Genomic DNA, 22197 nt, shown 5'->3' with positions numbered 1-22197 from the left:
TTTCACCTGAATCTAATATCGTCAAGACGATTTTTTCGCGTCTGAGTCGCCACCATGACTCGGTCGGGTGCAGGGAATCGCTTTAGACAGCGAAAACTGTCAACGAAGCAGTCCCTGGCCGTCCTACGAGAGAATCAAATCGACTCTGTAGACGACGATGCGCAAAGAAATATTCCACCGATAGAGACGGGCGTTGAGCGTCAAGAAGAAATCGTGCGTTGTCCTCTTCTCCTCTCAGGTGCTATTTTTGGAACACCACCCGATAGTTTCCTTCCAGAACAAGAAGTTTTTGATATGCAACACCATCACAACAATCACCATTTGTTTGGTGTGTGAGAATGATTGGATGTCTTTTGTTTTTGTTTCAAATTAATTATATGTACTTTTTTATCGTATCTGTTCATTTTAATAATTTTTGTTACATTTTGGTGTTCTCAACACGCATACAATAGCTAATGCCGTTTCCCGATGCGTAGGAGCACCATCTTCAAGCTGCTATATCAGCCTCACAAGCCGCCGTTGTTGGCGCGAAAGTTACACAAATCTTTATTCCAACCCCCAACACTGCTGAAATCGAAGCTCGGCACTATGAATCGCTCTACCCACGGCGGTTTGACCGACCGGCGAGCTACATTCGGTTTTCCTCCACAGTTGAGGACTGTAGTGGTGTCGCATATTGTGTATCAACTGAAGATGAAAAATACCTTGAGAAACTAAATGCAATAACTAAACGGCCCAATGGGGCCCAATGCAAGGTCAATGATTTTGAACTCATTATGGACCATTTTGAGAAAACTGCTTTGCAAAGGCAGCCATATTTATCGATGGATGTCTCAACTATTATTTCTTATGAAGAAATAGAGACTACCTTTGATGGTATTATTAGTGATAAGTTAAGGATATTTGCAAAGCACATATATCAGCATTGGAAAGACGCAAAGGTTGCCCGAGAAGGGCGTGCTATCATTCCCGTACTGAAGGTATGGTGTCGCGCTTCTTTTAATAAAATTCTCGTTGCTAAACTCGTATCTAGTTTGAGCAAGGAAATGAAAAGGATGACGGCGACCCATACGTTTGTTTTAGACGACGTGAAGTTCGACAGGTCCGAAAGACCCGAAGAACGGATGCTCAAAGCACCGATAAGGTTAAGAAACTTCGGCAAGAACTTGATACTGCACGGAATCTTGTCAAAGATGTCTTGCAGCGTGAGACTATGCGTAAGACTGGCTTCGCATACGAAGCTTCGATATTTGAGCACCGGCGTACGTTAATTGCAACAAAACGGAAACTGGGTATCAGAGGAGACGACGAAGATCTTATACCTGCAAAGGTATGAACCCCATCTTACTCAATCCCATTTATAATATCACGTGCTTATTGCTCACCAGCCATCATCTACACAGCCGAAGAAACCGCGACCAGTCGATTCAACATCCAGCACCCGGATACCTGGGCGCCAGGATGGGAAGCCGGCTGAGGCAGATCTCCGGCAGCTATCAAATTTCAAGCTCGATAAGGAGAAGCAAAGAGCGGAACGTCACCTCGAATTGAAGAACTCGAGGGTTGTTCCTAAATATAATATTATCGACTTGACTTCGGTTTGTTCTCTGAAGAACCATTCATCCAAATCTATATTCTGACTCTCCTTTTAGGACGTACTTTTTGAGCACGAAACCCCCAAATTAACAGGACCCAATGCTGCATTTTGTGCAGTACAAACATATTTCCTCCCAAGCCCTCCAGCATCAGCTGACTCTATGGATTCTTCTCCGGAGTCAAGCCCGAGCCATCAACAATCTCAGAGGCATATCTCAGTTATACAAGCCTCTCCTAAAAAGGCGCCTTTGAGAAATCTTCCTACCTTCCGTCGAAGAGTGGGGCGTGGCGGACGCATTCGGATTGATAGAAGGTTACCAGCATTTGAACCACTCCCTGATGTGGAAGAAGTTGTTTGGGATCGTATGAAGTACGATCGAGAAGAAGATTGCTATCCCCAAGTGTATGATGTGGACATTAACAACGACACGTAAGTTTAATTTCTATTATTGAACGTTTGCTTCACGTCACGTTGATGCTTACTTCCTATCACAGTAACATACAATTTCGAGCGCGAATGCTCTCGCCGCCACCCGAAACTCAATCATACCACCCACATCATCGTAGATCAATTATGGGGTCCTCCGCAATGCCCCAAGGAAACAACCAAGGCCTGACCATCAATACCCAGCAAGCGCAAATGATGAATGTCCATCCAGGAATGTCGAGTGCCCAGCTGCTACAACAACAGTCGCCATACCAACAATCCCCACAGCATACACAACATCGTATTCCCAATGGCCAGCAATACCCAATGATGACGACCCAACATGCCCATCCAGCACCTCAGGCCATGATGGTAAACGGTCACGGCTCGCCCGGGCTCCCTCCCAATACAAACAACAATCAAGTTCGGCGCTAAGAGGAGCAATGAATCTCATTCTCAAACTTACTACACTTTAATCCTCATCTTCGATTAAATTTCGACTTTTCCTTCAGGTATATAATTTTGCACCTTTACAGATCGATCTTTGGATCTATGTTTTTAGTCATTCTATAGTCTTCTCCCTACTCATTCCCCCGCTCTTATTTTTTTGCCTTCTGGGGAGTTCAGAGGACGTCGGAACACGATTTGAATCGAATAGAAATATTCGTTCAAAGTTCACCCTTTTTTTCTCTTTTTTCTTTTCTTTTGTTTTTCATGATTGTCGGTAAAGAATGGAACATCCACGGCGCGCGCGGCTCTTTTTTTCTCTGTTTTTTTCGTTTTTGTCCTTTTTGTCATGTACGAGTACTGGGTCCTTTTTCATCATCTTTCCTTTATTTCCCCTTCACAACAGTGAAGATTTGATGTAAACTACTAGGCCGGTTTGTTGGTGTGGTTACCTGCATTTCTTTTTGACTCTCTTTTTATTTGGGGGAGACTGTTTGACTGGTCTGTGCAGACATGTAGACTGTGGACTCCTTCAAAATTACAAATTTGAGGATGAAGCAGAGGGATCATATTTTCTCAAGAAGTGTAAACATTTCTCCACCAGCACTCCAGTAGTTGGATAGACGTATCATGTGGTTGAACGTGTGGGAAATTCCAAGTCCAATCGCATCTAGTCAGATCAGATGATTCATCTTGACCCAAAGTTCCAGTTCGCACTTGTGAAAGTTCCTAAATGTGAAACATCCAAAACCCTACTCATAGCAGCATTAGAAATGGGCACATGGCTTTCTCTAGCTCTTACTCCCATGTCCAGTCAGACTTTTTAACTTATTAACTTTGCACTGGAAACACACGCTATGTATCTCAGGTGAATGATATCTGGAGATGTTGTACCCACTTCCTCGATCTACCACGATGGTCTCATCGAATCATAAAAGCGCCACATAACTATAAAGCCATCATGACTTACCCCATCTTTAAGAGATCTCGAGTCATAATCAGCGGGCGTCTCTTAGAGCTCCTCTAAGGAGACATATGTTTTATCAAGTTTTATTTTTGGATTAGTAGCAACATTTGTGCTACTAATACAAGATGGCGATCGCTACTACACCTGGGAAAGCCCCAAGAAACAAGAAATTATTCGACATTCTATCGGTATCAGTAAGTAGTAAGCGAGCACTAGGCTGAAAAAGCCCTTCAATGTCAATGGTTTCCGCAGTCTGGAGATGTTTCACCCAGTGTACAAAATCCGAGCTACTCCAAAAGTGGTAGTATTACGTATATGGAAAAAAGATGAACAAACGTTTTTTATTGGAGATGTGTGGTTTCAGATATATGCCTTTTTTGATGTAGGGCTGGATCATCCCCCCACCAAACATAAAAGCTGGAAGGAAAGAAAAAAAAAACTAAATTCGCAGGACGCTCGTTCACACATGTTGCGTATCAAGCATACGCATACATGTACGTAGAACGAACCCCCCAGTGAGTATATTGACCTCTTCAGGCCGATGAATGCTCCCCGTATACGCACCTTAGTAGTTATGACAAATTATGACTGAATATCTATCATGAGTGAAAACCCTATCTGCCCAAGAAAACCAACTCTTTATCACACTATTGTTGTGGTTGGTGCATGGTATATTCTCCCGCAGTGCCACGCTACTAAACAATAACCATTCTGAAAACCTTGGCACGCCCTAGCCTTTGTGGCCACTGCTAGTAGTAAATCTTTCAGTAACCTGTTTCAAGGGGGGGCTCCGCCTTCTAGCTCTTTGATCGTTGTCTCAGGTGGTTACCACATTTCTTACAGTACTAGCTCAACCGAGTTACCCCTACCAACCACTGCAGGTTCACAGCTCATCACTCGTGCACATCACCGCCCTCCATAATTCCTTGGACCAACAGTTATCGCACACTTATGTATGTATATTCACTATCCATTCGCAACAGCGCCCAAAACCAACCGACCAACCAACAATATCAAGAAATAAGAAGAAATAAAACAGAAAAATCCGACCCATCCGCCCTACCCGGACGGCCCGCGCTGCTCTTATTGCAGATCAAATTCGCACAGTTCCCACCATGTCCCGTTTGGCCCCGTCCGCCTTCCCCAGCCCCAGTCAAAAGAAAATCACATCCCATAGATAATAGCCAGCCCGAGTATGAAAAAAACGCAAGGAAAGAGGACCCGTGTTCAAGGGAGCTAAAAGGAAAAAATACTAAAGAAATAAGTAGGTAAGGTGGAAATAATGAGGCTGTGGTAAGAGGTAAAAGCAAGCAATAGGTGAGGTATTGTATGTAACCAAAATGAGAGATAGAAAAAAACACAAGTAAAATAAAATAAAGAAAGATATGCCCCCAAGCAACATGAACTGATAATAACCAAACCCCCACGCAATTATTATCTGCTGTAGAAAGTAGAGCAAGAAAACAGAGATATGGTGGATACAACAAAAAAAGAAGACTCCTTGTACACGAAAAAAAAAGATGATAAAAAATAGCAAAAAATTCGACACTGTCCCCGTCCCTACCCGTCCAGCAGCCTTTTTTTTGTCCCATACGCTAAACAGCCGTTTCGCGTTGCAACGTTAAAAGAAATAAAGAAAACCCGGCTTATAAACCTCGAGTATTGTTAGTGTACTCTTTTTTCCCCAGAGATCCCGGATTTCCCAGACTCCTCCCATACCGCCCAGTCCAGCCCCCGTCCCAATAACCTGTTCCCAAACCAAAGAGAAACTTGGAAAAATAGAGATGAGAAATGAGATACAAGAATGTTAAAAGCACAATGTAAGGTAAACGAAACGAGTATGATTTTAGGAACGAACAGGAAAGAAAGAAAGAAAAAATCGGACAAACCATAGCTCCCGGCTATTAAATCAAGAATGGAACAACTCCCACGCTCTTGCGCACAACGACAAAAACTCTTCCTTCTTCCTTCGTTTCGCATCTGGGCTATCCTCGCTTCCAAAGCTACCATCTCGTTCCCCATAGTCCTCCCTTGTTCGTCTTCGCTTGGTCCCGCTGGAGTGTGGTGGGTGCTCTTGTACACCATTGACCATCAATTTTGACGGGGTGTGTGCCGGTGCCTGTGGTGGGCTGGGTGGGGTGGGTGGTTGGTGCCCTCCATAGTGAATTATTCGCGGCAGCAACTCTTCCCGACCACCTGACATATTTGCAATAGCCTCCTCGGCAGAACGATGCTCGCGTGGTCGGGGATACGCCATATTATTTGGCGATGGGTATGCAGGTCTTGTGGTAGGATAGTACTGTCGGCTAGAGTTCTCCTCCTGGGGCCTGATGCCGCGGGCTGAGTCCAGGCGATTGGGGCCGAAAACAACATCAGTAATGGGAGGTAAACGATTTACTTCTTGGTTCTGGGGATGTTGTTGAGAGTTATGATGGGACGGCGGTGGGGGGTGGTGTCGGCCTGTAAATGATTGGTGTAGAGGGGCCGATTGTACAACTCGCTCATGGGCAAACGCACGATGGGATGGGGGAACTATTGTCAAGCTGTTTGGGGGTCTTCTCCTTGGTGTATGGGCAGACCTATCACTCCCCCGATCACTACGATCACGTGCAGATGCGGGCGGTTCATCGCGATCAGCCCTCGAGTTTGGTTCTGCGTTGGGCTTTGCGTGACGATGGAGCCGTGATTCAATTATCGAACGTTGGGCTTCGCGCACGGAGATACTACGCTGGAGTTGCTCCCGCATTGTGGGGTCTTGGGTAGAAAATCCTGGGGAAAGGCAAGCCATGCCGACATCTTGAATAGTGGCTAGGTTGCCATTCGCGGTGCGCGGAGTGGCAGCGCCGGAAGAGGTATTGGGAGCGTTGGAAAGGTTGAGTTTTGCCGGGCGATGGCGAGAGGGGGGACCGGGAGAAGTTGGCTCCTTCTTTACGATGATCTTGGGCAATTCGTTACGTTTCCTATTGCGCGCCAATGTCAGAAGTCTCGAGCAATGTATAGGACAGACACAGCAGAAGAGGAAATGAGACATACAGGTCTGGAGAGCGCGCAGAATCCTCCGATGGAGCTGAAGCTACCTTTTTCGGAGGTGAGTAGTTCTTCCCAGGACTTGCGCTCAAAGATTTAGCGGATTTTGAGGTGGATGTCGCTGCCACGGACGGAGCATGGGTGATTGACGGTGACCTATCCACGTCCATCACTGTAGGAGGGGGAGGGGGAGGGGGGGGGGGGGGGCAGCAGATAATGCCTCCGTAGTCATATTGTATAAAGCTCAATTAAAGAGGTGTTGATGCTTTAATGTGATTACAGTAAAGACGAAATAGACAGCGGCAGCGGATTTTGGTCAAGAAGCGAGAGTGACAAATCCACAGCGATGTGTCGTCGAGAAAAAGCGAACGAGCGAGAGAAAAGGAAGCGAGGGGAGGTGGGAAAGGAAAGGAAATGAAGAGTAGGGGTGGAGGGGTGAAGGGGTGAAGAGGAGTTGGAAGGGGGGGGGGGGGGGGTGGATATGTGTGAAGGAGTAGATTTAGGTGCGGAAAGGCTTGAGTGAAGGAAATAATAATAGTGTGAAGCACTGGAAAGGAAGCTAGTCGGAGAACAGAAAGAGCGAGTTTAGGAAGGGGAAATGGGAGAGTGAGAAGGGGTGAGTGATGTGATGAGTTAGAAGTGGTGACTGGGGGGGGGGGGGGGGGGGAAGGCGAGAGGGAGAACGGATGGATGGATGGGTGATGATGGGTGGATGAGTAGATACCTCCTAGCTGGTAAACTCAGGGTCTACGAGTTCCAAGAGAGTGAGAAGGGAAAGGGGAAAGAGGTAGAGCAAAACGAGGGAGAAAGAGAGAGAGGGATAGAGGGAATCTAAGATGTGTGAGGAAAATGGTTGTTAAAGTTCTGGACAAACAGTGAGCTAGAAACGAGAGGGCTTAGAAACAACGAAGAGAGAGAGCGGCCAGAAAACTAATGAGAGCGCCAGACGGGAATGGTCCAACCAGGCCTTCTGCCATATGAGGAAACAGCGAAACAGCAAGCGACAGAGAGGCTGGCTCAGTTAGTAGCCTCGATACTTGCGAATTCGTTAACCAGTCCACTTACAGACCAGCAACACCACACAGGCACACGAGGAAGATCTTTTCGCTACGCTTTTGCTGGCGTTTCAAATACCCCCTGTCCAGGGGCTTAGTGTTTCATATTTCCCTCAACCGCCAACCCTCGGGCGGCTATGAAACTGGTCTTGTTTGATCCTTAGGGTTAAAGCTCTCCCACATCATCTAAACTCTCTACCAAACCTAGGGAAATAAATTGGTATATTATTTTAAAGTTCCTCCAGCGTGAAATCTCAGACGTTTACGGTCTTGTTCTTCCCTTCGTCTTTCATCTTTTGAGATACTTTTTTTTCATTGTCGCGTTTTCGCCTTCTCCTGTTCCTGATATTTATTATGTTTACCCCTTTCGTCCTTCATTGAGTAAATGATCCCCCCTCCCCCTCCCCCTCCCCTCCCCTCCTCACCCCTCGCCTTTACTTTGCCCCCCCACAAATCATTATTACTATTATTCTTCTCTACGCCCTTCCCAATCTGTCTGACCTCATTTTTTTTGCCTTCTGTCTTTTAACAAAGTAGGGTAGGGGCTCACAGACCGCTACCGCTCGACGAATGCAGAAAAACTATGGGTAGCAGGTTGAAATTTCACACGCGGACAAATATATATTACCGTATGTACAATTCCCTCACCTTCCACCCAACATGCCGTCTAGCCAGTCATCGTCCTTGTCGTGCTCGTAACCTTCGTTGGTGCGACCCTTGCCAAGATCACTGCTTATCTCCCGTGACCCAGCTGGGCGAGTCGCGGTGATCTCTGCGTGAGGGGCTCAGCATCAGTAAAATAACGTACCCAAAACGAGCTACACGAGAAAGGGAAGGGGGGGTTTTATAAGGAAAACTCTGGGACAAAAGGAGAGAGAAAGATGTGATAGGAAACCATCAACGCTTCATCACTGGCTTATTTGTAGAACAGGAAGCCAGCAGAAACGTTTGAGGGGAGGGGAGAGGTTCATATAATTAAAATTGGTTTTACCGACTACTTTCAGTTCTTCCAGGAACGAATCGACGTCGTCGTCCGGTGCGTCCTCCCCTGTACCCCCACCCCCGCCTCCAACACGAGACTTCGTCTTTCTGGGCGCGAATCTCTGTCTAAACGCGTCTACCGTTGAGTTCTTTGCTATTTTTGTTGTGACATCTTCAAACTGCTTGCGGTCAACCTTGACGACTTTCCCCTTTGTTCCGCCAAAGTCTTCACTGCCTTCAGCTCCTCTGGATCTTTGCCCTTGCAGCTGCAAATCCTTCAGGAAACCCAAGTCCAAGTCCTCCTCCGGAACTTTATTAGGAGCATCGAATTGGCCTTTGCGCTGTACTGTCATGGTAACATAATCGGGCTCGGGCTCGGGCTCCTCCGGTTCTACAGAATGCCGTCAATACCGATATATTCGGTGAAAATCCGGTCAAAAGACGACTCACCTTCACCTGGAACAGGCTCTTCCTCCTCTTGCTCATATCTCCATGCATTATTCTGCATCTTCCGCTTACTGAATTGACCTCCGCCATTTTCTCCATCTTCATCTTCGTCCGCCTCCTCGTCTTGTGAATCCTTGTCTTCTGATTCTGCTTCTTCAGCCCCTGGTAGCTTTGGGAACTCTTGTTTATTGGGCCCAGCTGTCCCAGGCTGTTCCCCTTCCTTCTTTTCGCCCCGAGGCTTTTTGGTATCGTCCTCTTTACCCTGAGCTTTCAGTTTTCTCACATGCGCGCGAGTCGCCTTCTTATCCCACTCTATCATCCAAAAGCACGTTAGCGCCTCGCTTGCTTAAGCATCACCAATCACAAGGAACGGGAAGAAGAAGAAGGGTCAAGCAAGAATGGAAAAGGGGGGAGGGGGGGAGGGGGGGAGGGGGCTTTGGATAATTGATTTCGTACATACTGTTTTTATGAAGCACCATAGTTCAGTTAATCCTTATGTTCGGGACAGCGGGTGATCCTAACGTACGTCCAGCTTTGGTGGGGCAAAAAGGAAAATAACCAATGTCGGTAAAGTCACGGTCGAAGAGAAGAAAGATGTCCGTGCACAGAAAGCAAGCAGCGGGTGGATCCTTGACATGTGGCGGTTGGTGGCTCACCATGCAAATTGTAAAAGCTAACTGCAAATATCGGCAAGATGGACGCAAAATTTCTCTAAAAGGTATTAAAATTGTGTCTATCATGACGCCGTCGTGGGCCTAACATGTTGTGATAACGACAGCGCTACGCAACGGGGCGCGCCTTAGTCGTGTAGTGTCTAAAGAAGTAAAAGTCTATAGATGATGGCCTCTACATGGAAGAGCCCGGAAATAGCATATACTCTACATAATAGCCCAGCTCCGTTGCGCACTTCTATTCTACATGAGAGGTATGGACCGTACAATGACAGTGCGGTGATTGTATACAGAACCAAGGCCGACACCAGCACCACCACAGAAACACCGCCAACTGCGTACTTGCGTCAGGGAAAAAGAACCAGAACATGCAAGTGAGAAAGCAGGGATTATTTGTATGGAGTGGCGCTGATCTGCCATACAAACTAGGCATTTGCATGTTCTGGTTCTTTATCCTAGACGCGAGTACATGTATTTGTATTAATACTGATATTAAGGCTACTCGAGCGAACCTCATGAAGTTTAGGCGCTTCGGATAAAGAGTCAATGAGGATACATACCTGTAAATTTCGGAGGGGTTCGTAGGGGTGGTTTGTGTACCGTAATCTACATGCCGAGTGTCTCGGCTGAGGTTGTCCGGTCAAATGGCAAAGACACACTTGGGGGTCGGTAGGAAGTTTCCGCTTCATATGTAACACACGGCGATGACTTGCATTCCGAGTGATAATCTGTGACAGAATGTTTTATTATCTACCCATCCAGAGAGTCTGCGAGGGCTCAATGTGGTCTTTGCACATATTAAATGCAATTGCAATTACACTGATCCCAGCCGTTTGCTTCTGAAATACCGATATTTCAATATCGCCGGCCGCTATGTCCTCTGGAGGCGGCTCGGCCCGGTAGCTAGTGCCATTGCGCATACGTAGGATCGTAACGGTGGGATTCTGATAGCCATATCCCCTCGTGCGTTTTCAGACCGGGCACTAAGTGGAGGTTATCCCTCAAAGAGGTGTTTTACTGGCTAGTAAGCTTAACCCTCACTCCGCGAATCTGTTTTTGTGTGAGGTCACCGCCTGTGACTTCTTCTTTACTTGTTCTGGCGATTCCAGAGCCTGGAAAGAGTTAGATTTCATGGCTATCACCACGCCGTCGTGGGCCTAATGTCTCCATCTGCGGAGCACACGAAGGATGATAACTGCTTCGGTTGATGCCAATCACTGCGTAAAGCATGTAGCTAGCTTGGCTCCCTTAACGGACAAATTATGTGTCTTGGCCTACGCAAGACTGTAAAGCCATAGATCACCGGCATTATTAGCAATTTTCAAATCCCGTAAAATTCAAGCTAGCATTGATACTATTAGATGGCCTGCCACGTATCCATATCTATACTAGAGTCATTTATGCTTGTTATGAAACACGAAGCATAAAGATCAGAAATCTTCGGTTTCATGGCTGTATGGGACCATGGTGCTGAATAACAGCCGAATGAAGAAGGTTCTGAGGGTATAAGTAATATTTGCAGGTTGGCAGTGGATAGCATCATCAAAAATGACTCGGAAGGAAATTTTTTGTGAAATCTATCACTTCATTCGATCGTACTGATAGATGTAAGCATAAGAACAGAACTATTCAATTAAACGCCATAAATACATGTAGATAATAATAACAAACCTAGTTATGCATTTGGTGTCCTCGACCATGGTTGATTGTAAAATTGGGAGACTGCTTCCTCACATGAAAGAGAACATATTAACTCTCTACTGGTGAAATATATGAGATATATATCGGTTTTCACGGAGATTTCAGCAAACTCAGAGCATATAACAATACCCTTGGAGGTTATAGAACATATGGCAAAAAGAAATTCCGCGCTGGAAGCAGCAATTCCTGCCAATACGAAGGATCCTGTTAGAGAGTCTCTTTGATACCAGGAGTCTGCTATGAGAAAAAAATTTCTTTTGTTTAATTCATTAATTGCATGCAGCCTTACAGCGACTATGGCAATATCACACCAAGCCCCAGAACTTCCCATTCTGCCTCCACCACCTCCCACGCGTATCAAAACTAAAGCAAAACAGTAAAGTAGAACAAGATGTAAACCGATATAAGGGAAACCCCGTGCTCTGCCCTCTTTTAGACGCCGTCTCTTAATTCGCCCCACCCAAGCCTCGTCTCTCCCCTCTCCTTCCACGTCTTCGTCCCTTCTTCCCCGTCTGCTATGAGATGTTCATCTTAATGCACATCGATAATTGAAGTGTCATCCTTTAACCATGTATGAGACTATCTTTATCATGTTCTAAATATTTTTTCTCGGAATTAGCCATCCCGGTGAAGGTGGTACTTTAAGCCTAGCTGAATCTTAATATTATAAATCAGAGGTATGACCATGGGGCCGGCAGAGCTTGATCACTGGCTATTTTCATAATGATGAGACTATTATCCTAGCTTATTTACCTCAATTCCTCGGTATGTTGAAGAGGTCAGAAAACAGTGCCTCCCACGTAAACTCAGTCTCAACCCAACCTAATATCAGTCACAGTCAATATAATGAAGTCGTACTGTTTCTAACACCCCAAACAACTTCCACGGAAATGACAAGACACCGAGTTTCTGGTACTTTGGTGTAGAAGAAGACCTCTCCACATTCGATCCTTTATAATAGAGTATAGTATCTAAGGTATTGGTGACAGGATTTATACATAGACCTATTCTCCTTCTCAACACTCAATTAGTGAATAAACTGGACTGTGGTTCAACACGGACCGGCCCGTATCCCGAGGTAGACTTTCCTGTTCGAGTTTTGAGGTCTACGCCATGGCAGCACCAGAGATAATCTCGAAACCTTGGAAATCTCTCAAACGCATGACCAGCACAGGAGAACATCATACTCATCAAAGCTATACCTCTTTGTACAATACGTCGACATACTTATCCTCAGGTCTCAGGGCGCAGATATGTTGTTTCTGGATTGGCCAAGAAATAATCCATGGTTTTTCTCAGTGCACTAAGTTTTTATTCGGCGCTATACCTCTGAGTTCGAGTATGATAAGGCATGCACTCAAGAATAGAGGTATATCGAGGCGTTTGCATTGGATCTGGCCACCTCGGACGACCTTATGAACCATGCTATCGATATGAGAGGCTTAGGTGCTGTAAGTCTTTAGGACATCATCTTTCTCGACAGGTTATTCGTTACTAAGATCCCTCTGTGTTCTAAGTAGCTATAGTCGAAGGGTTTAACTTATTGATTTAGTGGACCGGTAACATGAGCCATCACTCAGGGTCTTCTCATCCATCTCAAAGAGAGAAGATACAATGACCCGTGGGGCCGTATATAAATCAAGACTCTCCAAACTGGTGATAGAAAAGAATGTTGAACGGCTGAGTACCAAGTTGTGGTGAAAGAAAGACGATCAAGTTCAATGCTCAGAGTACACCCTCGTTTTTGTCTATTCGTCCGCTGCAATCCTAGTTCCTCTATCCTGAGCTAGTAGTTCCTCTATCTTTTAATTAGTTATGAGCTATAATCATCGTAAGGGAATGCTTGATAGGGGGGAATTGGGAGGATGGATCAGTGAAATGCGCAGCTTTGTAACAGAAAGAAGATAAACTGGGATATATACTTACATGCATGCACTTTTCAAGTGAACAGTGATTATTGCTATAATAGGTTCACATCTGCATACAATCGTGGATAGTACTACATGGCATTGTAGTGCTGATGATGGAAGGGAGACTTTAAATTAAAGCACAATAGTGCGAATGGTAACTGTCACATGACATTGAAATTTTTAGACCTTATATATGTTTTGAAGGAGTAAAGAGAAATTTAGGGAAAGGAAATTTAGGATAGCTGATTAGAGAGAGAGCTTGTCGGCAAATTTCATGAATCACATAGTGCTAGTTTGATACAGGGTAGAGAAGCCACATCCCCTTTGTATATATGTACTCGTCTCATACCCATCTCCTAGAACGGGTGTTAAACCTACATCCTGACCCGGGTAAGAGTTGGGCACAAAGTATCCCCGCGATCTATAAGCTACATGGACTACTTGTACCTATAATAATCTCAATCGAGTTACTAAAAATTTAGTTTATTGGGTGCTCGTTGTCCGTACTACAATAATACATATATTATTAATTATAGCCTGGGATTAGCCTCAAACTGTGCGCAGCCATATGCTACTATTGGTATATGTACATGTAGGTACATGAGTTCGCTGTAGCCTTGAGGCTTTTGCTCCGGGTCCATAAACCACCAACGACGCGTACGGCTAGAAAGCAAATTCATCTACCCCAATTGACACTCACCCTCGAGCTCATAACCATCATCATCATAACCATCATCATCATCAGACAGATGTTATTTAGTTTACCAGATATTCTCCGTCGATGACAAGCCCGAATAAGCAGCTGGAGGCTGGCCCGGCCTCGGCGGCTCTGTTACTTATATGTCTAGGTGACATGTATCCATGTGCACATGTGCTATACTGAGTGTCAAAGGCTAACTGCCAATGGTCAGAAATATATATCGATACAACATGAACAAACGGGAATTTTTCAGCACCAGATGATATACAAACCCGAGGATTATGTCCAGTTTCAAGGAAGAGCCGATTTGATGCAGACAAGGCGGTTGATTTCAGCAATAATAGGATTGAATAGAAGACCAAGGCTCAGCGGTGCGATTTCTGCGCGTTTCATTCACTTTTGGGCGGCTTCCCCCTGCCTCGAGCTGGTCCCTTTTGAAAACTGACAAATCCCCATGATCCATCCATACAGAACTGCATGTAACATCGGTCAGAACCTGGTTACGACACATATGGTACAGCACCACTACCTAGATAACTGTAGAAGTCTTGGCTGCTAAAGTTCCTTCTGATATAGCGGAATAATCCGGCTCAATAAGCCGGATTATTTCGTCGTGAGCTTAAGCTTCTGAACAGGACTAGGAGGTAGAAGCATGGGCTTTAGGCATGAAGTTTCAAAACACTCCACGACGTCAAGCTAATAATGTCGTATTCTATAATCGGGTTGAATTGAGTTTCCGAGACACTTCTATGTTGTGCAGCCGGTACGCCCCTATTTTCTGCTTTCCGGCCAAGAAGACGGATGCATAGACGTCTTCATACCTCGCTCTAACAGCTAACTCAAAGGGGCTTGATCTACAGTATTTGTTTACAATGCGCTAGTGCTTGAAGTGGTCCTCTTTAATCATTACTAGCCAATCACTGGCTGTTAATTGGTTATTACTCTAGTGTGTCAGGGTAAATATCCTTTAGTATATTACCTATTATTTATTTACGCAACTATGTTTACTTTGTCTGCATTCATGTAGGTACGTGCGTAGTGCGTAGTGCGTTTGCCGTTATTGACAGGGCCCTAAGTGCCCTTCATCACAAGCTAGCACTCGCCCGGCCCCAAACAGAGCCGCATGCACTTGGCAACAGTGCGTGCATAAAGGCTTATTTGGGCTTGCTGCAGATCCACGCCTTATCTTTCTTATCGTAGCTGGCCGATGAATGTCCCGATCGACACATCGATAGAGAGGGGCAACCCACTGAGCCAAACTAATAACCCCCGTAACCACGGGCGAAGGAGATAGAGGGGGGATAAAACGAACCCTGGGGTTCTGTCTTCCAGGAATCGTCAAAGTCGGGGTCTAAATCGTTTGTTGTTCCTTGCGTAAGGGGGAGGGAACCGGGAGGTATTCTCCAAATCCCGCGGCGTCAAGGACTTATTCTGGAAACAAAATTATGAAGAATTCATCTCCGCTATCTTTGCTTACGGAACCCTAGGCTTATCATTTGATACATCTACCTTTTACTGTCTATGGGGGAGGCTAATACAGCAAGTGCTAAGAACCATATCTCGCAGCAAATGCTATCTTAAGTCTGTAGGTAAGCTTCCCGCCCATAGGCCGGTGCATCTCGATCTAATCTCCTTTTGCGAAGAGGTATTGTAATAAGGAGTTCGGATGATGGCTTTTGCGATGTTTACATATTTCACTCTACCGGACCGCACTCACGGGTGGTACAGATGTACATGTATGTATGTAAACCGCTGCTTAACTAGCCGGGTGTTGATGCACACCTACAGCAATCTGGGGTTGGTTAAATAAATAAATAGATAGCTAGTAATCTATGTATTTACTTGCTACATATCCATAGTAACGGTAACTATAAAAGTAAGACAAATTCAGCGTGGGGGTTAGTTCTATTTTTCCCCACAGCAGAGTGGTTAGGCTTGATGACAGGAGATAATACCGATTTGTAGCCCACTTCCACTTTCGTGTTCGCACATACAATGACTACTATATGTTTCATAAATGGTTCAACAGCAACAACCCCGCAACAATACTTGAACTTATAACTTTATAATTCAACAGATTGTACGATACGATCTCAGATCCAGTAAACTTTGCCGTAAATCTTGTAACACTGGAGCCTCCCCATGATAAATCCAGTTTATTTCTCTTCAATAGCGATGTTCTCAAGTGATTAATGTCAGTGATCGGTAGATATCTATTGTTAACTACATGTATGTACATGTATCTATATGCGGTTATCTCAGCATAGCCAAATTTCAGCAAGTACATTTTTATATATTTATGGATGTATGTTCTAAAGTAAGTTAGTATCGCGGGGAGTCTTATGATACTTGCATGTAGAGATCACAGGTGCTACAACGTCAGTAAGAACAGTACTGCATGCAATACTAGAGTAATAAGTCTTCCACGTAAGTATTCGGAGAGATCTTCTTACACAATAACTGTTTCAGAAGTGAGTTCTAGCCAGATAGATCAAGATCGGAAAACAACGACGACAACAAACACGGCCACGCATCTTAACTTCAAGGCCGTGAGGCTGAAGAGCCAACCGCGTATCGAAACACTTAAGGTTTATCGATCGGTATTTAAAACAGCGACACCACTCATCGCCAGCAAGAAGATAGGCAAGGACGGACATACTGCTTTAGGATCTGCCGACAACGACAGCTCTAATCTGTGGGCCGGGTAGGTAGGGGTTTATGTGGTAATACAGCTCACAGTGCACGTGCAACTGTTTGGCCAGAAACAGTCTCCAGGAAGGAAAAAAAAGCACTTACATCATGGACCTCATTCTTTTACGTATCATGTGATTTTGCAAATTTGATGTCGGAAATCCTATGCTTCCTTTTTTAATCGAAATCCCCTGGTACCCTGATTTTAGATACAAGACAACCTGAGAGGTGGTATAATACTGTGAAGCAGACATAAGAGAGTGGAGGATAGCAGAAATAGACCTCGAGTCCTAGAGTCAATACACTGTTTGATCGCCCTTTGAAGAAATTAAGATATCCCAAATACACTCCAGGCCCCTGACCAAAATTCCCTCGTTCACGTAACAATAATAGAGAAGGAAAATAGTGTACAAAGAAGAGAAAGGGAAGAAAGAGGCTAGCTATCGGTAGAGCTGAAAGAAGGGAGGAAGACGGCAAACAAACCTCGCCAACAGCGAAAATCAATAACAAACCCCCACCCCATGCTCGGATTCCGCTGATGCAAGACAAAAAGCGCAAACACCCACCCACAAAGATAATTGTTTCGTGAAATCGTTCAGGTTCATCTTCCCCAACTACCCCGTTTTCTCTAGCACCACCTCAGAAACAAAAGAGATAAAAACTGAGGTTTTTGTAAACAAGGAAAAAAATGCAATTTCTCATCACATCGTGTGGGCCCCGATGTGGTAACCAGACCAAAGTCTTGTCCGCGGTTCTTTGCCGTTCAATCTAAGTCTGTTTCCGCGGTTTTTTTTTAAAACAAGTTTCGATGGCCAAAGAAATTTTTGGCACTCGTTTTAATCAGTGTAATGCTGCTCATCTGCGGTATATGTTATTTTGGACTGGTTCACCGCCGTCCCGATGACGGTCGCGGCTAGAGCTTCTCCGCTGACCCCCGCCAGTACTTCCACTGAATCCCCGCTCCATGTGCGTACCCCGTGAATCTCTCCAGTCCGCCCTTTCTCTACTTACCCCCCTATTATCCCGATCCCAACCTCCTCTGCTATTCCCCCCTCCTCGTCGATCGTCCACGCCCCCACCACCACCGTAAGACGGTATGTAGGTGTCGACGCTTCCACCGCCACCTCCCCCACCTCCCCCACCACGGTTATTCCCTGGTCCTCCCCTATGCCTATCCATATGGGGTTGAGGTGGTCTAGGGGGCAAGCCTATGCCTAGTTCTCGATGGCCCGAATCTGATTGTGGGGGCCCCTAGTCCAGGCTGGACGATGATCTGGTCCGGGTGGTCTGTGCCCTTGCCCTTGTCCCTGTGGTATCCGACTATCGTGAGATTGTAGTGGTCGATTATCGTGCTGACGACCTCCCCCGTGTCTTGCGCTTCCGTTGTTCCATTGGCCATCAGGGCGTCTGCCTTGCGCTGGTCCCCCAGATCCATTTGTCCATGGAACCTCACCAGCTCGCCCAACCCATTCTCCCCCTGCGGGATTGTGAGTTACACCAACAGTCCCTCCTGCCGGTGCAGGTGGAAGATTGGCCCGACTGCGAAACTTTTTCCGATCAAGCTCATGACTATCTTCGAATCTTGGCAAATCGCTTGGCTTCGCAGGTTGGGGATCAGTAGTAAAATACTCATGTTTAAGTGCATCAATAGCATTGATTCTCTTGCGGGGGTCGAGTCTTAAAAACTCCGAGAGCAAGGACACGCCTGCGCTGCCCATCCTACTTGGCACATCAGTTAGCGAGACATCACAAGGTATACCAAGATAGACTTACTCGCTGTAGTGGCCTTCTAGTGCGCGATGGTAAGGGCCAAACTGCCTAAAACCTTCACATCCAGGCAATTTCTCGAAACCTGGCATATTTTTTTCATTGGGGGATCCACATAATTGAAAAATCTTCATTAATTGGTCCATATCGCTATTGCCTTGAAGTATCGGCTTTCCCTTATACATCTCTGCAAACACACAACTATAGTCGTATATTAGTCGATTGATATTTCGTTAAAGATAAGGTAGAGTAGCCTTACCCTACACCCCACAGGTCAATTGCCGACGTATACGCTCGTTCCCCCAAAAGAAGCTCTGGTGGCCGGTACCATCGAGTTACGACACAGTTAGTGTAATCCCGGCCAGGATTTCCCCCTCCACCACCAGCAACGGGAATCTCTTCCTCGAATTTTCTAGCAAGACCAAAATCGGCAATTTGCAATATGCCACGGTTATCAATGAGTAAATTCGCGGCTGTCCGATGTTAGTTGAGTCATTTTTATAACCGTGTGATCAGTCTAACCTTTCATGTCACGATGTAATATCTTGTTCTATTGTTTCAACCACGTTAGCTAGCTGATAGAGCACAAATACCATTTGTAATAGAGTGTAGATCAATTACCTCATGTAAGTACTTTGTGCCCTCAAGTAACTGAAGCATGTAGCACTTTATCTGTGGTTCCGTAAATGTTACATCCGGGTTTTCAAGTAGCCCCGCGAGATCGTGGTCCATGTAAGGCGTGACCATATAAAGTGTTCCCCTCCCAATAACTCCTCGCTCCTCTGTTGGTTGTCACAGCATCCGATTAGTCCATTGAGATGATTGCATGACCACAGAAAGAAGTGTGGGGCTTACTCTTCCTCTCAACGGCCATTTCCATTAATCGAACGATGTTCTTGTGTGATAGCATTTTCAAGATCTTGATCTCCCGTAATGCAGTGATCGGAAACTATAAAGAATCGACTATCTTCAGCACTCCGCGAAAAAAAAAAAAAAAAAAACACGCCAGAAATGATGTCTCAAGACTTACCCCTTCTTCCTTCGCATTATGCATTAGAATTTTTTTCAGCGCCACCATGGAGCCAGTAGCTCTGTGGCGAGCCTTATGAACCTCTCTATATGACGAGTATACGCGGTTAGAAACCCCCACCTATTGCAACTCCCAACCCGTAAACCCCTCACTACCAGCCAGGTTGTTGCAAAGAGCGAAAACGTACCCGAATGTGCCCTCTCCAAGCTTGCAAATGATCTCATATGCCTTGATACCGTCGCAACCCTTAAACCTCGGCTTGCCGTTCGCGTCGACTGTCAGAGGCCTTTTTCGCGGCGGTTCCGAGCCGGAAGGGCCGGGGCTGTCTCTCTTCATCATGTTCATTCGCGAGCTGCTGGCTACTGTAACTGTTGATATCGTTCTGCCACCAAATCTGATGCTAGTTGTCCCTCGTTTTGCTGCTCCTATAATAGCGGTCTTGGTGCAATTTAAGGGAGTGTCGTTTGCGTTTTTTAAACTCACACACAGAGAATTAACGGCGGGGTCAAACGGTGTTAAGCATGGAAATTCTCGAGGAAAGGGGGGAAGGATACGATGAATCTGAAGTAGGAATGACGGGGAGGGGTGTAGATAGAAGGGAGAGGAAGAAAAGAAAGAAAGATGAACAGAGAAGAACCAGATACCTATCCACTGCCAACTGCAGGCAGCAAGGTGTGGCTAACGAGGGATGATGATGGCAGCAACGCGCCCGATTGCCGGGAACCTTTCCACCCACCGAAAATATGTATGATTGCAACCATCACAACAACCAACCCATACTGCAACGTGGAATTAATAATTAATTCCTACTGAAATGCCCACGTCTGTCTCTCTCTATGTCTCTATCATAGTTTAAAAATTGCCCTATTTTGTTGCAAGAATCGACCCCCATTCCCCGCCATCATCATCATCACCACCACCAGTATCGAAACCAGTAATAGGAGCTTGAGCTCAATATATTACCTACTGCGCAACATAGAGTGCCAACCCTCCAATTCATATCCCTGTGATCATTCCTTACCCCCATATATATCTCCAACTAGAGTATCCCTACAAACATACCCCTCGCCGTGATCCGAAGCCACGATTCAGTTGTTCTGCACGATCTACTCCATGCTTTTTTCCATGCTTCCCCAACCGATTGACAAACAACGTATATTATGTACTCAGGGCCGGGTAACATTGTTCGTTTGCTACATGTTACATTTGTACAATATGTGTGTATGTATGTAAACGGTACAACGAGAATAGCCCTTCCTTTGTTTCCTGGGACGGCCACTTGTCAAAGGCTGTCCTATTAAACTCCATCTGAGTGATCGAGATGTCAATCTCCGGTCGCTTTTGCCAGGTTGTCGACCCGTACAATGCCGATTTGATCACCGATATCCCGATGTCGTGGTATGAAACCCGACATTCCTTAGATTCACTTGGGCCTAACCGAGAACTCATTGATGCATAATGTGACGCTCGATTCATCGATGCGAGAGCGGCACTTCCGGTTTTCTATGTGTTCTTTTTCCCTTAATGCGGACCCCTGGCAGCATCAAAATCCTACTAATTCAGATACGGGACACCAAAATCGATGATTTAGTTCTTGTGACGTTGAACCTACACGAACCAGTTCAGCTGCTGCTGCTGCTGCTGAGCCCTGAAAAATAATCTTCATCTAATCTTTACCGGATGCCCATATGCGGATAGAAAAGGAAATTTGTCCGTCATAAAGTGAGGCCACATCACACAGTGAAAAAGAGCAATTATTCACCGACAAGCACCACACTAGGTGGCCAATTTAATTATTATATTTGTCGAGACTTACTGGTAAAGAGAAACTCGATGAGATTGCAGTATCGATTAAATAAGGCTTTTCATATATATATATATATACGGGAATCTACAAATGGAGGCCTGAACCCTTGTTCATGGATCATCACTCGCATGAATCTATTCTCGGGTACCTATATCGCAAGGTTTTTATGTACCAGCATTCAATTAAGATTCGTTTTATACACCATCCGGTATTTATTATACCAGTAAGAGTTCAGTTCCTGGTAGAGATCTCTTTTCATGAATAATTAGTCACCGGGTGAATCATGAGATATCACCCGATTCGACAAAAGCGACAAAATGAATATTTTAAACCAAACTTCAAGCAACCCAGGCAGCTGACTACCAACCCCTTAGTACGATCTAACCTATATTTACCGATAGTTATTCAAACACTTGAATTAAACTATAACGCACGACTTGCCCAATCTGCAGGCAGGCTGCAAACCGCAGCCCTATGAACAAAAGAAAAAAACTCAGGTATGTCATTTCAAAGTCACCCGCATATAAGCATCGGGGGGCCGAAGAATATCGAGAAACGAATCTTTATTGACAAATTATCACCTTCTGTGGTCAGCTAAGACCCTGCCATAGAGGATTATAGGGCGAAAAATTAGAAAACCGGGGGTGAGTTGTGATTGCGCTAAGAGCGTTTCCGTTTCAGCCATATGAGCTTCCACATATCTTCTGCAGCTTTCTGAGAACAACATAGTATCACCGCTTCAATAAGGACAACACTCAGAACCCATCAATATGGAAGAAGCAAAATCCATTACCTCCTCCTGCTTTAGGCCCTATACCAAGGAAGACTATTTGAGAACCAAGTAAGGAAAAATGAAAACAAGAATTGGAACGCCGCGTCCCCCTAGCTAACCACTGGCAGCCATAGAGGAAGGAAAAAAAGTACAGCTAACCTCAAAAAACCACCAGATTCAACGGCAGAAAAAAAAAGAAAG

At 45.4% G+C, this 22197-nt stretch overlaps 5 protein-coding genes across 5 annotated transcripts; 2 read left to right on the top strand and 3 right to left on the bottom strand.

The window, feature by feature from the left end:
• Positions 1-54: 54 nt before the first annotated feature.
• On the top strand, positions 55-2458 carry LAJ45_06094 (uncharacterized protein; the record flags this gene model as incomplete). The annotated part of the gene is made up of 6 exons (XM_046115661.1): positions 55-213; positions 477-980; positions 1034-1330; positions 1389-1598; positions 1653-2026; positions 2092-2458. The coding sequence occupies 6 exons, from the start codon at positions 55-57 to the stop codon at positions 2456-2458; spliced, it is 1911 nt and encodes a 636-aa protein (XP_045971245.1).
• Positions 2459-5346: 2888 nt separating this feature from the next.
• Positions 5347-6634, bottom strand: LAJ45_06093 (uncharacterized protein; the record flags this gene model as incomplete). The annotated part of the gene is made up of 2 exons (XM_046115660.1): positions 5347-6397; positions 6471-6634. The coding sequence occupies 2 exons, from the start codon at positions 6632-6634 to the stop codon at positions 5347-5349; spliced, it is 1215 nt and encodes a 404-aa protein (XP_045971244.1).
• A 1529-nt stretch (positions 6635-8163) lies between these two features.
• Positions 8164-9426, bottom strand: LAJ45_06092 (uncharacterized protein; the record flags this gene model as incomplete). Its single annotated transcript, XM_046115659.1, has 4 exons — positions 8164-8291; positions 8511-8891; positions 8951-9259; positions 9408-9426. 4 exons carry the CDS (start codon positions 9424-9426, stop codon positions 8164-8166), a joined length of 837 nt encoding a protein of 278 aa, XP_045971243.1.
• Positions 9427-15052: 5626 nt separating this feature from the next.
• On the top strand, positions 15053-15599 carry LAJ45_06091 (uncharacterized protein; the record flags this gene model as incomplete). The annotated part of the gene is made up of 4 exons (XM_046115658.1): positions 15053-15067; positions 15262-15325; positions 15417-15514; positions 15573-15599. The coding sequence occupies 4 exons, from the start codon at positions 15053-15055 to the stop codon at positions 15597-15599; spliced, it is 204 nt and encodes a 67-aa protein (XP_045971242.1).
• Positions 15600-17815: 2216 nt separating this feature from the next.
• On the bottom strand, positions 17816-19756 carry LAJ45_06090 (uncharacterized protein; the record flags this gene model as incomplete). The annotated part of the gene is made up of 9 exons (XM_046115657.1): positions 17816-18037; positions 18117-18342; positions 18394-18588; positions 18647-18860; positions 18910-18937; positions 19009-19169; positions 19243-19336; positions 19418-19502; positions 19605-19756. The coding sequence occupies 9 exons, from the start codon at positions 19754-19756 to the stop codon at positions 17816-17818; spliced, it is 1377 nt and encodes a 458-aa protein (XP_045971241.1).
• Between the last annotated feature and the right edge of the window lie 2441 nt (positions 19757-22197).

This window comes from Morchella importuna (assembly GCF_003444635.1).
Source record: "Morchella importuna strain M04M26 chromosome Unknown Morimp01GS017, whole genome shotgun sequence".
NCBI lineage: Eukaryota > Fungi > Ascomycota > Pezizomycetes > Pezizales > Morchellaceae > Morchella > Morchella importuna.
The sequence above is the reverse complement of the archived record's forward strand: the minus strand, read 5'-3'. Positions and strand labels throughout refer to the sequence as shown.